This window comes from Ornithodoros turicata, unplaced genomic scaffold (assembly GCF_037126465.1).
Source record: "Ornithodoros turicata isolate Travis unplaced genomic scaffold, ASM3712646v1 ctg00001160.1, whole genome shotgun sequence".
Taxonomy (NCBI): Eukaryota; Metazoa; Arthropoda; class Arachnida; order Ixodida; family Argasidae; genus Ornithodoros; species Ornithodoros turicata.
Genome location: NW_026999482.1, coordinates 104,486 through 118,019, shown reverse-complemented (window position 1 = coordinate 118,019; position 13,534 = coordinate 104,486). Strand labels below are relative to the sequence as shown.

The 13,534-nt window shown below is 45.0% G+C and overlaps 1 protein-coding gene across 1 annotated transcript in view; it reads left to right on the top strand.

The window, feature by feature from the left end:
* The window catches only part of LOC135376575 (uncharacterized), a 46,248-nt gene extending 32,933 nt beyond the window's left edge, over window positions 1-13,315 (top strand). Inside the window, exons 20-23 of the mRNA XM_064609109.1 lie at window positions 1,049-1,140; window positions 5,282-5,516; window positions 8,473-8,606; window positions 13,040-13,315. Of these exons, the coding sequence (XP_064465179.1) occupies window positions 1,049-1,140; window positions 5,282-5,516; window positions 8,473-8,606; window positions 13,040-13,125 (547 nt within the window). The 3' untranslated portion in view covers window positions 13,126-13,315. The remainder of the gene's footprint in view (window positions 1-1,048; window positions 1,141-5,281; window positions 5,517-8,472; window positions 8,607-13,039) is intronic.
* The last annotated feature ends 219 nt before the right edge of the window (window positions 13,316-13,534 follow it).

The window sequence follows — 13,534 nt, the reverse complement described above, 5'->3', positions numbered from 1 at the left end:
TGGAAAATTAACTGTAGCTAAGTCACTCAGGTAAGTGCTATAGTTGTGACGCAGACAGAGTGCACAAATGTCACAGGTAGGGTTGCCACCTTTGGAAGTGAAAAATACTGGCTGAGGGAGAGGAGGTGGAATAGAGGGAAAGCATGAAAGGCTTGTGGGAAAGGGAAAGTGGGTGAGGGGAGGATGAGCACGGAGAGAGAGAGAAAGGAAGAGCGAGCGTGCTCAAGATAATACGAGGAAACGCATCCTGTGTGTAGCTGGATCATTGATGTTAGAAATTGCTATAAACAGGCATGAACTGGATCGTATTGGAGCAACCGGATTGGACTGCCACTTACTTTGAAGAACGCATCGACGCAGACAAACCCTTCTTTGTAGGCGAAGATCTCTTGATGGTTTTATACAGCCTAGTTCTATCTGACAGTCGACACAACCACCAACAGCTTTGCACAACCACAGATCTTGTCCACTCCGAACACAAGACTTAGTGAATAACAATGATAATAATACATGAATAGCTAAGAAAAAGACTGGTGACTGCAGAGTTGGGTCTGTGGTCCAGATTTATTCACGCTGTAGTGGAATGTTGAAGGGGAAACCCAGCGAAAGCCCCTATGAAAGGTATTGAACCCTTTACTTTGACTTCTACTACCCTTTGAAGAATACGAAAGGTATTGAGCCACAAATACCGGCAGAAGGCTGCCGGTGTCGCCTTCCTACCGGCAACCGTCAGAGCGAGCAAATAACCGGCCCTGCTGGTATAATGCTGGCGTGGTGGCAACCCTAGTCACAGGTGACCTTGAAGCTCCAGGAAGGGGGAGAACCATACTCCCCCCCAATTGTCTTCTCTCGGAGCGCCCGTGGTCTCTCACTATGTCAGATGAAATGCCGTAGGGGGCCCTTTGACTTCAGTAAATTTCTCCTGTCCCTGAGCCAGGTGACATCCTGTTGTCCTGGCCGTTCTGCACCCCTTCAGGTCACCTGAATTCCCTGGACTTGGTGGAACTGCTACAGACTTTTTACTTTCAGAACTTTTTTTACTTTTCAGAATACGGTCCATGAAGAAGAGTCATCGCGGAAGGGAGGTCGAACTGCAGAGCGAGATAAGAAGGCTGCGCAACGGCAACCTAGATAACACAGGTATGTACGAGGAGCGCAGAAACGCAGCTATTTTAAAACTATGGTACGGTGCTGAGTCTTCACGGTCAGCTTGAGGGTAATTTACGGAGGAGCCCAGCAGATCAGATAGGAACCGGCTAAGGATAACATAGCGATAACCAAGTCGACTCACATTGTGAGCATTGACATCGGCCAGCAAGTCCTTTTCTTTCCCCCCTTTTTTTGTGTACTCTTTCATACGTGCTCACACGTGTTCTGCCCTGTTAAAGCTTCGTAGCAGTAGCACGTTTTAAATCTCCCTTAAAGGGACCATGAAATGATTTTCGAGAATTCCGAGTACTCTGCAGGAAACCGTTCTTATGATCCCTCACTATTCTACACACATCAACTTTTAACCATAATCAGTACAACGTAGGTGCAGTTATCAGACAAAAATAATAGCAGGTTGTGACCGCTGGATATATGCCTTCAAAGTGGGATTACGTCATCGTCATCCAATCCGCTCAGCCAACTGTGAACGACGAGGAGGACACACCCCGCAGTACCACGTGAGTGCGTGATTTCGGTTTGGACAACAATGGCGTCCTATATCTGCCGTCAAAATCACTCAAAATATGGCGAAACGCAAATTATCAGCAATGGAGGAAGAGATTATGCGACACACGCAGCGTACTATGTATCAGAGAGTCGAACCGAAACGTTTAACGGTCCGGTTCGGGTTTAGGTTCGGCGATAAGGGTTCGGTTCCGGTTCAGCTCCAGAAAGCAATTATAATGGTTCAAACCGGTTCTTTCTAAACGGTTCGGTTCCCGAACCGGGTCAGGGGCGACGGGTGCGAATGAAGCACAACAGGCAGGTTAAAACAAGCTTCCGTGTGTGTGCTACGGTGCTTGAAGTGGGCAGGAAAGCGTCAGTATAGTCGTTCAGGGATTTTGAATGAGTTTGTGCGATATGAAAGACAAGATTAGTAGCGGTTACAAGAGGAGCATAGCCACGAATTACTCGTTTGGGTTGACTTTCCCCGCACGTAGCTCAGGTCGTGGAGGTTAACTGACCCACCGGATTGTTCGCAGAATCTCACCAGGAATAACGTTCAACCAAGCCTCCTACCTTGGCCTAAGTCATTTAAGTAATTGAAATTATTCGTTATTAGTCAGAATCGCGATTACACGTTAATTAGATAACGACGCTTCATAGTATGTAATTGGATTGGAATGGTGCGATGGTGTGACATTACGTGTACCAAAGGGCACGTTATTGTGTCAGCACTGACCGCCGCCGTGCTCGGCGTTAGAGTGAAGTGTCTGTGGAACAAAGACAAAGCAAGTGCAAACAGACAGTTCGACTCATTTTAGACCCAGTGGTGATTTTTAGATACTGTGTCAGTATGGTCGTTCTTGCTTCTTTTATTTTAAAAGAAAGCCAACTTGGCATGTTCTTTTCATTCTGACCAAGATGAGTGTGGCCGAAGCTTTACTTTCTAGTCCCCTAGGCACGCCCGCGGGTAACCTTAATAAACGAAATGACAGTAACTTCACCTCCTGACCAACCATCATCCCGAATGACACCGTTTTTTCAACACGCCCCTGCTTTCAACAAGCCGGGAGAGAACGACGCCACACAAGATGATAGTTGGTGAGGAGGTGAACTTACCGGCACACCGTCTCATTAAAGGCACTGTAAAGCAGTAGGCAAGCATGATATGCCGGTGATGTGACTAGAGACTTTGTTGCTTCTAAATACCATATGCGGAACCATACGACCGACAACGCGCTATATTTTTAATTTGCCATGAAAGATGCGACGTAGTGGAGCGGTGCGACGCCTGGTGTCAAACAACCTCCTGTACAGCGGGCAACACTGAAAATTGGTATTACACACTATTACATCGGAACTTCGTTATTTTAGTAACCATATTATTAGTTTTCCTGTTTACTTATGCATTCTGAAACCTCTGTTAACAGTTTAACCTGTTAACCGATGTTTTTGCGAAGTAACCCAGCGCTGTTCGATGGAGGCTCTCTCTATTTCTCTGCTGCGCCTGCACGCTCCTTCTGTTCGCGGCCTCTTTCGAACGAACAAACTTTCTCTGTGAACCTCTGTGAACAAACAAGTCCCGACGCTGTCTGGCTTCTTGAATGCCTGACACATTTTTTTCAACGGCTCAGCATTTCATTTCAGTTCGCTTATCCGTTTATCCTCAGGTGTGTGTGGATTGCAGGGGCGGATTTTATGGTGGATTGTGGTGGATTGTTATGTCGGGCCCAGTGTTATACGCATGCAATGTGGTTGCCGCCGTGTGCGTCAGGAGTACGGATTCATTTCGAATACCTATAGTGCAGTGTTGCCCGTAAACTTTAGTTGTAATTTTCTAATTAATTGCACCGTCGATTGGAATGAAACTTGCGCAGTTTTTGTCCTCGTGACTTGGACTATCGAACAGCCACACTAAATGACATTTGATCGGTGCCGCTTTACAGTACCTTTAAGTTTGCAGTGTGGCTAGCGTATAAGGGGATTATGTAAGTTCACACGCACACACGTTGGGAATTATGCTGCGGCGTTGTGTACACACGAATACGTGCTAGAGCTGAGCTCTAAGGTAGTCTGCTTTCGCAATGCACTACGTATAAGAGAACAGAAGAAGAAAAAGGAAGGGGAGAATATTTGAAAGACCGAAGGTCGCACAGCCGCGTATTCGCATTTATCAGGATGCCTGCGATAACGGTAGAGATCATCTCGAAGACATAGCGCTGTCAAAGAAAAACTGACAGGTTTGTGTTACAAACGGACTGATCTTACAATACAATGCCTGTTTGTGACACAAACGTCATAGGAGAGTGTCAGTTTCCCATTGACGGTGCTATGTAACAGCGATCATTTCTGCTGCTAGGGTGGACACCCTGTGTATAGCTGACTCTGATTAGTATATTATTATAATATGTCACTTATTGACTACTACCCAAAACTGTCCCTCATCTCCTGTTGATCCCTAATTCTTATATGTATTTATGTGTACGTCTTAGACGTTAGTAGTCCATAGCAGTTTTAAGTTACTATCTGTTGCTATTTCGTGACTCGAGAAGATCCAAATCATTGTTGGGATGGCACGACTTTTTCGGCAAGCAAGAGGATGTCTACGAAGCTAATAGATGAAGAAAAAACACGAAAAATTGTTTTTGTGTTCATGCACAACATCCAAAGTTTCGCACTTAATTTCGTGTGAACCGTTATTTGAACCGGAAACCGGTATTTTTTTTACCGGTTTAGTTCCGGTTCAGCTCCAAGATGGCGTAGACTCTTTCGGTTCGGTTCAGTTCCGGTTCGGCCAAAAATAACGGTTTTCGGTTCGGGTTCGGGTTCGGTTCGACTCTCTGCTATGTATCGTACAGTACGCAGCAGCTCGTAAAATGTCACAGACGAAGGTATGTTCTGACGAAGAAGTAGTTTAAAGAGGAAAACGTGCTCCGGTAACCACGCCGACAGTCAACGGCTATATTACATTTCTCGTAGGATTCTGTGTCAACGGTTAGTCACAATCTTGTCTCCAAGTCAAATTAAAACAAATTTCACGACGATGTACGCAAGCTCGTTTGAAAATTTTGCAGTTTTCTCGCAAAAGCCCGTCCGCAAATCGGCAACATGTTCTGTGTATGATGTCACGGCCAGTTCGCCTCGGAGGCGGGCCGTAACAGCTGCCGTTCACGCCTGTGGTAAATATAGAATATTTTCGCTATTTGAACGATTTTCAACTTCGTATTTCACAGAGTGAATGCTTTAGTACGGGGGAACAAATTAAAAATGATCGTGGGCTTGTCAAATATCCTTTCATGGTCCCTTTAACCTTTAACCCCCAAAATGAGGAAAATACCAATCTCAGAACTGTATAAGGGGGGGCCTCGTACTGTTGATCAAAACCTAACGTGACTGAAACGGAACCGTACGGGTGCCAAAATAGCATTTACTGTTCGATTTGTTGCTCAAAGTTGGGGCTCCTCTCCCAGGTTTTTTCGGAATATTCCAAATTGGGGGGGGGTAGCCTTTTTTGGCGGATGTCGAAAACCACAAACCCTAACTATGTTGTAGCTCTACTTCCACAGAAAATTGTTAGCAAACCCATTTGAAGAGATGCAAAATATTGTTCTTCTGTATCGATATGCAGTGAGCCTGCCAGACAGCCAGTGCAGTTCCTGCCGCAGAGCCAAATATGAGAAGGCCCGCAAGCCCATGTCACCAGGGTCTCGAGAAGAAGCGCTGATAATGGAGGCTGCCAAGGCACTCTCTGGGCCCTCAATCGGGGACGACATGGTCATCGAACGCCTACGAGCCCAGCTCAATCATCAGACAATGAGGACGAAGAAGCTCGAACGAAAAGTTTCACAGCTCACATCTCGAAGGTAGTATAAAATAAACTGCAAAACTGTAGGATGAGTGAAAAGCGAATTGGAGAATTACTGGGAACTTAGCTTGAGTTACTTTGGCAAAGTTACCTGAAGAAGAAACGAGTTCCTCTGAAAGTTACCACGGCGCAAAAGTATCGAGCTAAGTAATACCAAAAAATGGAACTTAAGTTACACTAACAAGTTACCTCGAACTCTGATTTCACCACTGGGAGGGCTGGTATATATTTTGCATCTTGACCGTCGCCAGTTCTGCAGTAGCTTACTTCTTTCGCGCTTGTTCAACGCAGTAGTAACGTAAATGCTGGCTCTACCGGGCCTGTATGAACGGCGCACCAAAATTTTGGAATCTTGCGTCGTTTGTATATGGCATACAGGGCATCCCAGAAAATGTGCAATAGAATTATAATAAAAAAAACTACTCCACCTAGAGTCATGCGGTCAGAGGCATTTGTTCTTACTAGATCTTTGCCACCTTCTAATTTAAGTTTCAAGTTTCTAGTTAAGTTAGTTGTTTCTAGTTTAGGTATTTTTACAAACTGAACTCGAAAATCTGCCGAGTAAACGTCGCTTTTTCATCCCACCAATGTGAAACGTGTGCCGAATTCACTCAATTATCCCATCGAAGCTATCCAATCGGAACCTATCCCACTGGATGCTATCCCATCGAAAAAAATAGCTTAACATCATGCTTTTTGGATCACCAAGAGCCTAGCGGTCAACGATACTTTGAGCGCCCTTGTTGTCAGTCCGATGAAAGGAGGTTGCTAAACACAGCCCACATAGGGATAGTAGAAAATGTGACAGTTCTTGCAATTGTGAGGGTGAAGGCATGATCCTAGCAGACGCCGGATGCAATACGCCGTGCCTGTCTTATTTCCTTTTGCTATCCCTCTGTGGGCTCCTTGATGTCACTGTCGATTAGTCTCAGTAAAGTAGTCTCAGTAAATTGGGCGTGCTCTTCACATTGGTGGGGTAAAAAAAGTGACCTTTACTTGGCAATTTTTGAGTTAACTTCGTAAAAATTGATACGTGATATTCACATCAGGAGGTGGCAACAACCTAGTAAGAACAAATGCTGTTGACCACATGTTTCTAGGTGGTATGTTTTTTTTTTCTCTTGCAATTCAATGGCACGTTTTCTGTGACACCGTGTACTAGCTAATACATTGGTTACCATGATGCCACTGAAAGCTGCTTTAAGGTATGTATAATATTTTAAACATGCTCAACTTGCATGAATACTGTCTAGTCTGTTTGTACGGGAAAATATCAAATATCCACACATTATTAAATTAGAATGAAACGAAGTTAGCCAAAATTTTTGCGGGATGAAACAGTGCAGTGTTGCAATGTAATGTTCCGTGTGTGAGAACGTATCTCAGATATCGATTCCTCTCCAATTATTTTCCATGCTTTTTTGGTTGGCCAACATATTATGTCAAAGTGAGCGAATATACTGGGGAATGCAGAGCTGTGCAAATATTCGCAGCTTATTTTCAGTATTCGAAATTTTAGAATATTTTTCGAATATCACTGAAGCGATGTATCGCAATCACCATTCTCCAAGTGGGTTTCGCCTCACTACATGCAAGAGTTAGGTGAAGCCCACTTCACATTCTCATTGTTCTTTTTTGTACAACATTGTGTTTAGTCATGTATATTTATATACAGTCGCCGACCGTTAATTCGGACTTCTAATGGTCACGGGATTTGTCCGAATTAGTAGTTCATCATAAAAATCCACTCTCACACTGGCGTTTATTGTGGCAGACGCGGCTAATATCTTGGCCTTCTGCTTCATGATACTTGACAGGGTCTGTCTACTGATTTTGAGCTCATTGGCAACATCTATCTGCTTCCGTCCCCCATGAACCATGCGAATAGCTTTTACTTTCTGCTCCAGAGTAAGCCCCGAGTACTTGCCCCTTTTACGTGTTGCGGTTCCAGTCTCAGGCGCGGAGGACGTTGACGGTTCGGAGCTCGTGCTTGCTATGGCAGCTGGTTCCACGTTCCCTCGAGTCTCCGACGGCGTGCCGTCCACATCGCTGATATCCAAAATGCCACTGATCGCATTGTCATCACTGTCAGTTGACGGAGACGACGACATTTCCACAGTTTCGATTGTCGCATCCGAAGTGCGCGTCTAAGCAGCAACGTCGATCACATGAACGCGAACTTTGCGCGGGCGCGCGCTTCTCCTCCCCGCAGGCGGCGCTCCGAGGGAGCTACTGGAGGGGCAGCCCGGCGGCGAGCGGGAGTTGGAAGTTTGAGGTTCCGAATTTGAATTAAGAAGCATGGATTTTCACAAAAAGTAGGGAAAGTCGGCCAAAATCCGTCTGAATTATCGAGCCGTGGCCCCGAAAACGGTCTGAATTATTGGAAGCTGAAATGCATTGGTTCTATGGGGGCTATTGATTGAGTCCAAGATTTTGTCTGAACTATTGGAAAGTCTGAATTATTAGGGTCCGAATTAACGGTCGGCGACTGTACTACCATATATACTTATGCGTGTCACCACTTCACTTTGTACATGAAGAAGCTGGACCTTCACGCGAAAGCTTGTATAAATTAAACTCACAGTATGTTGCATGCAGTATACAAACACTTGTCATATTTATTTTGCTTTTATATTTTGTAAAAATGTTTATAATTAAATTTTCTGTAGCAGTGGTGTGTATAGAACCAGTTGTAATTCTAGAGACATTATTCTGAGAAGTCCATGTGCGTCCTTGAAAGCCCTTGGGAAAAAAAATTTCTCAAAGCATCTGCATTAACCCTAATGAAGGATACAGTGACGACGATATGCATCATTCAAGGTTTTTGAACGCTGTAAAACTCTCGATGTTCTCGAGCCACATAAAGTTCTCGCATTTACAAATTTCACGCAAGAATTGACAGTTCAAAAACTTGACATTTTGACATTGACATTTGGTAACGCCACTGATTACAGACGACTGACTACGAAAGATGCTGCCACAAGCACCAGTGCCAACTGTTGCAAGAGCATGGATACAAACCTGCATGCTGCCAAAGACGCTGCTACGAGCCCGTGTGGCAAAGAAAATGTTGCTTCCCATACTACAGGTACTTCCTTCAGATGTTGTACCTTTTGCCTACGCATAGCATTGAGAGTTGCGTATCTCATGCTCTTAAGTTTGTCCTCTCCACATCTTGCTGCCCTAAGGTTTGGGTGCAATGCCATATCGCACCTTTGTTCCTACACGTATTGCACCGTGCGCTACTTAAAGGGATGGTCTCGTGGGCCGTGACCCACCCAGAACGGATACGGTTGGATTCTAATCTCCTCAGTTGAGAACGCGACATTGGGAATTCTCTGGCAAAAAGACATACAGTCGAGCCCGTTTATTACGATCTTCGATAGAACGATAACTCCGATATTGCGATCGAATTGTTGGTTCCCGTCAGCTCTCCCATTGCATACCTGTCAACTCTCCCGATTCATCCGGGAGACTCCCAGATTCGGACCGGTTTGTACGATTGTACGGTCGAGAAGCAAATCTCCCGGAAAATGCATTTTACCTGTATATATATCAAACGCCTGCTTTTCCCCTGGGCACACAGACAAAAACGTCAACCCAATACCAGCCCAATTGCCATCGTCATCGCTGCCGCTTCCCGGAGCCTCTGTGTTACGGAGTTTAGGGGTTCTGGTTATGGTTCTAGTTCTAGCACTTCTAGTTTCCGGGCATTTCCTCCATGTTTTCGGGCGACAAAGCCTAGCACTAGCTGTTTCGCACTAGTAGTTTGCACCAGCTGTTTCGACCTTGCGTACTTCGCAGAGAACCTCAACCTCGAAAAGAGAACAGAGACATAGTTTTGTGTCCTCACGTTCTTTTGAGAAAGTGTCATAGCCTTGTCTCAGCTTGACACCCAGATAGTTTCTTGGAGAGGGCAAAGTCTGTTGCTGCAAAACTTGTGCCCGACGAGCATGCTGCGATGAAGTGTGCTCCTGTTACATATGCACATAAAAGCCACCCAACTTCGGCTTTCTCCTACCCCCCCCCCCCCCCCCCCCCCCCCTGCTTTTGAAATCTTCCTAATTTGGATCTTCCCAAGTTGGCAGGTATGCCATTGGACTACACGTAAACAAAACATCGATATAACGATCGCCGCAAAAGCGCTTGCTCGCATATAGCGATCGGAATTCTTCCGGCGGCCGGTAAAACGCGCGAAAATTAGAAAGCGAGACTGCACAATGTCACTGAAAACAAATTACACTGGCATTTTCAAGAGCCTTTGCCTCCGTGCCTGCTAAAGTGAGAACGCAGTGCGTTTATCCGCGCATGACTGCCGTGGATAGATGCGTGCGTTGCGAGGCAAGCGACTTCGAAAGCGCGGAAGGAGCTCGCGAGAAGTAGAGGAGGTTGCTCCCTCTCCACATCGTTCTCTCATCTTCAAGCTTTTTTTATTCTTTCGCTTCGTGCTTGCTACGACAGCATCCGCGGTTCGGAGACTCTTTTTGCACAAGGAAAAGCGCGTGGCTCGACCCTAAGTTACATGCGCTCTACGGCTTTCGTACCACAGGGTTAGTCCCGCAAACGTTACACATTTTGATCGCATCTTAAAAATAGAAGACAGGGTTTGTTCAGCACCAAACTTTGCAGACTGGTAGCCATTGTTCTGAAGTTCTGTTGGAAGTTTTTGTGACCATTATGGTCCCGTAGAAGAAAAATTAAAAAACAAGCAAAATCTCACTTCATGCATTTTTTATGGCCTATATCACTCAAAAGCCGCCATTTTCTGCTGTGTGCGCTTCACTTTCATTTCACCACACACAGGTGGCACCAGCATACAGAACACGAGGATTGGTGCATAACGTCAGAATCGGCATGTCACATCGTTGTAAGCAGCGCTACCTGTGTGAAGTGATGTGAACGTGAAGCAGACACAAGAAAAAATGGCAGTGTTTGTGTGGGATAGGCCATTGAAAATGCATGGGTCGTGATTTTGCTTTATTTTTAATTCTCTTTCTACATGACCATAGTGCTTGCAAAAAATTCCAATGAAACTTCAGATAAATGGCTATCAGTCTGCAAAGTTTGGGATGGGCCAAATGTAGTCTTCTATTTTTACAGTGCAGTCAAAATGTGTAACGTTTGCTAGAATAACCCTGTAGTGTAAAACCGCATTGTGAAGCACCGCGGCTTCGAAAACGTGTATTGGCAGACAGTTGCGTGTCACCATCCAAACACGCGTCGACGGATTACCCGTGGCGGAGGCGCATTCTGATGGACCTTGCAGTCCTGATCGTGAGAATGATGATGATTACAGCATTGGATGACGAGCAATGGATGAGGTCGTCGATCTCAAAAGTTGCGGCGCCTCACACGGTATCGACGGTTATGTTATCAAAGGCTTTCGACGCGCAGCTGCGTCAATTTAAAGCTAGATAAAATGCTTCTGTGCTCCTAACAAACGCTCATGTTCAGCGGCGTTCTGCTTGTGGCGATCTACTTCGTTTACACGAACCCGAGCGGCAATTTCTCGAAAGCTCGTTTCTAACGATACTCTGATATATAACCATCAGATTTCGCGTTCCCGTCAATATCATTATAAACGGGCTCGACTGTATATGACGTCAAGCTCAGCTGGTTGCCTGCACTCAACTAACCATGTGAGTGACACCTCCACGGAATAATCTAGCAGAAGAAAAGGCAAAAAAAAACGATTCACGAGGTTAAAGTTCTGCTGCGTGTTACGTTGGGTATTCGCATGCTGCCGGAATACTGGGACAGCACTTAGCAGACGACTGAATGTTCTTGTCGTCTGCTGCAGAATACCGTATTTTCTCGAATCTAAGATGACCTCCCGATTTCAGGGTACACAAATTTGGAAAAAAAAAAAGTAAAAGGGGATTGGGAGGCAGTATAGCAGTTGGAATCAATGCGCAATACCATTTATTCATCATCAGTTTCTTGGCTACTGTGTCCTTTGTTGCTATCTGCCCACAGCTAGTTTACCTCCGTTTTTTTTTTAACAGTGTGCGTGACAGCGTCATCAGGCACATGGCACCAAGCGTCCAAAATCCGCTGCGTTGGCACAATTCTTGATCTCTCCCCGTTGTTTTTGACACCTTGTAACATTTTGTGCGTTGCCACCACAAAATTGTTGCTGTATTCACGAAAGCATTTAACTTTTCGTCCAAACACAGGAAATCGAAGCTTGAATGGCGTCCCCACTGTGTCCGTGTTGCCGTATTTGCATCGCACTGACGTTGCAACACGCGATACTGTCCACGTCATATTGGCCTGTCCTGTCACCCGCTTCCACCTCTTCCCTGACCTCGTTGTGGCACGCATATTCGAATCTAAAACAACCTCGACTTTGGAACACTGGGTTTTGGAAAAAGAAAAAGTCGTATACAGTAGAACCTCTTTATAGTAACTCCTCTTGTAGTAAAACTCTGCTTATAGTAAACGAGAACTGCGGTCCCGATAGAATCCCATACATTCAATGGCACACCTGATATAATAAAACTCCTGATCTAGTAAAATTTCATCATGGTCCCAGAGAGTTTACTACAAAAGGGTTCTACTGTATTCGAGAAAATGTGGTTCGCTGCGGTAGTGGCACCGGATATTCCGGATTAGTGCTGAGTGTCCAGGCTCATGTGGTAGCAGGAAGGTATGCTGTGTTTCGTGTAGCTTCCTGCCTGTGCTGTCCTAGCCTCCTGTTGTCCTGTCAGAGTCTTGTGCTGGGGTATACAGTATTATACAGTACCAGCATTTGCTGTCGCTCGTGTGAATACGGAATAACTCAAAAGTTGGCATTCTGTTGATATCACCAATAAAGTTGCTTCTCTGGATAGCCAGTCTTGAACATATTCACATGTTTACCCAATTGGTTTTTTTTGCTCACGTGGCTCTGATAATGTGCTAGTGAGGGATTGCTCTTCACTGTGTGCAGAGATATGCGAGGATGTTAGTGGAGACCTCCCCCCTCTGTAGTGGGCCCCCTAGTGTGGTGCACTATGGTGGTCAGATTGATCGAAGTCGTCTTTCGGTTGTAGTTGTAAAAGTTGTACTGTCATTTCATATCTAGCAAAGACATTCCTGGTAGAGAATTTACCAGCAAAAGTGACCTGGTGAAAGGTCTCTGGAGAATATCTTTTGCTCTCCAGGTGCAGCACCTTGTAAAGTGCAGTCCAGTGTACATAGCTAAAAAACTTGTACATTTAAACTGCCATCTTTTCACTTACCATGCTTCCTTCCACAGTGTTGTATTGCTCGTAGATACGCGTTCAGTGATACTGTGTTTCTCGTCTCCTTGTGTTCACCTGTGCTCACTTTGAAGAGCTTTCGAAGTGCTCACATTCAAATGTTACATTGAAAATTCTGTTGTTGCATGTGAGCACGATTACTGGGGTCTTAAGTGCGTTTGCTGTTAGCCGTGTTGCAAGTCCATGGTCATGGGTGAAGCCACACGAACTGTAGCTGAGACTGTGTTTCAATAAATATATTCTTTTATTTTTATTTTATTATTATCATTGTCAATAGTGCCTTCAACAAGCAGCACCGGCTCAGGTCCTGCATTCCGGAGACCCCCTCTACTGCAGAATCCGGACGACTGCAGGGTGCAGTGATTGCTGACGCAAGTACTCTTTGCACTGCAGCTATGATGGGCCCTCTTTTAACATCTTATTGTGTACTATTTTAGGACTTTTATATTTTTGTACTTTCGAATGGCTGCTTTTATACCTTACTGCAGTTGTAGATATGTACAGTGGCTGCTCTAGGAGGAGCAGGTAACCATTAAAATGATTCATGAAGTAGCGACTGAGTGAAGAGTCTTTTTGCGCACTATATTTATTTGTTCATTTATTTTACCCCAAGGGCCCTTACGGGACATTACATGGGGGGTGTAAAAAAAAAAAATTGTAATTGCAGTAGTTACAGTGGAAAAAATAGTGAAGAGTGAATACAGTATATAAAATACTGTACAAAATGTAATACCATAATTTCACATGTATAAGCTGCACCACAGATAAGCCG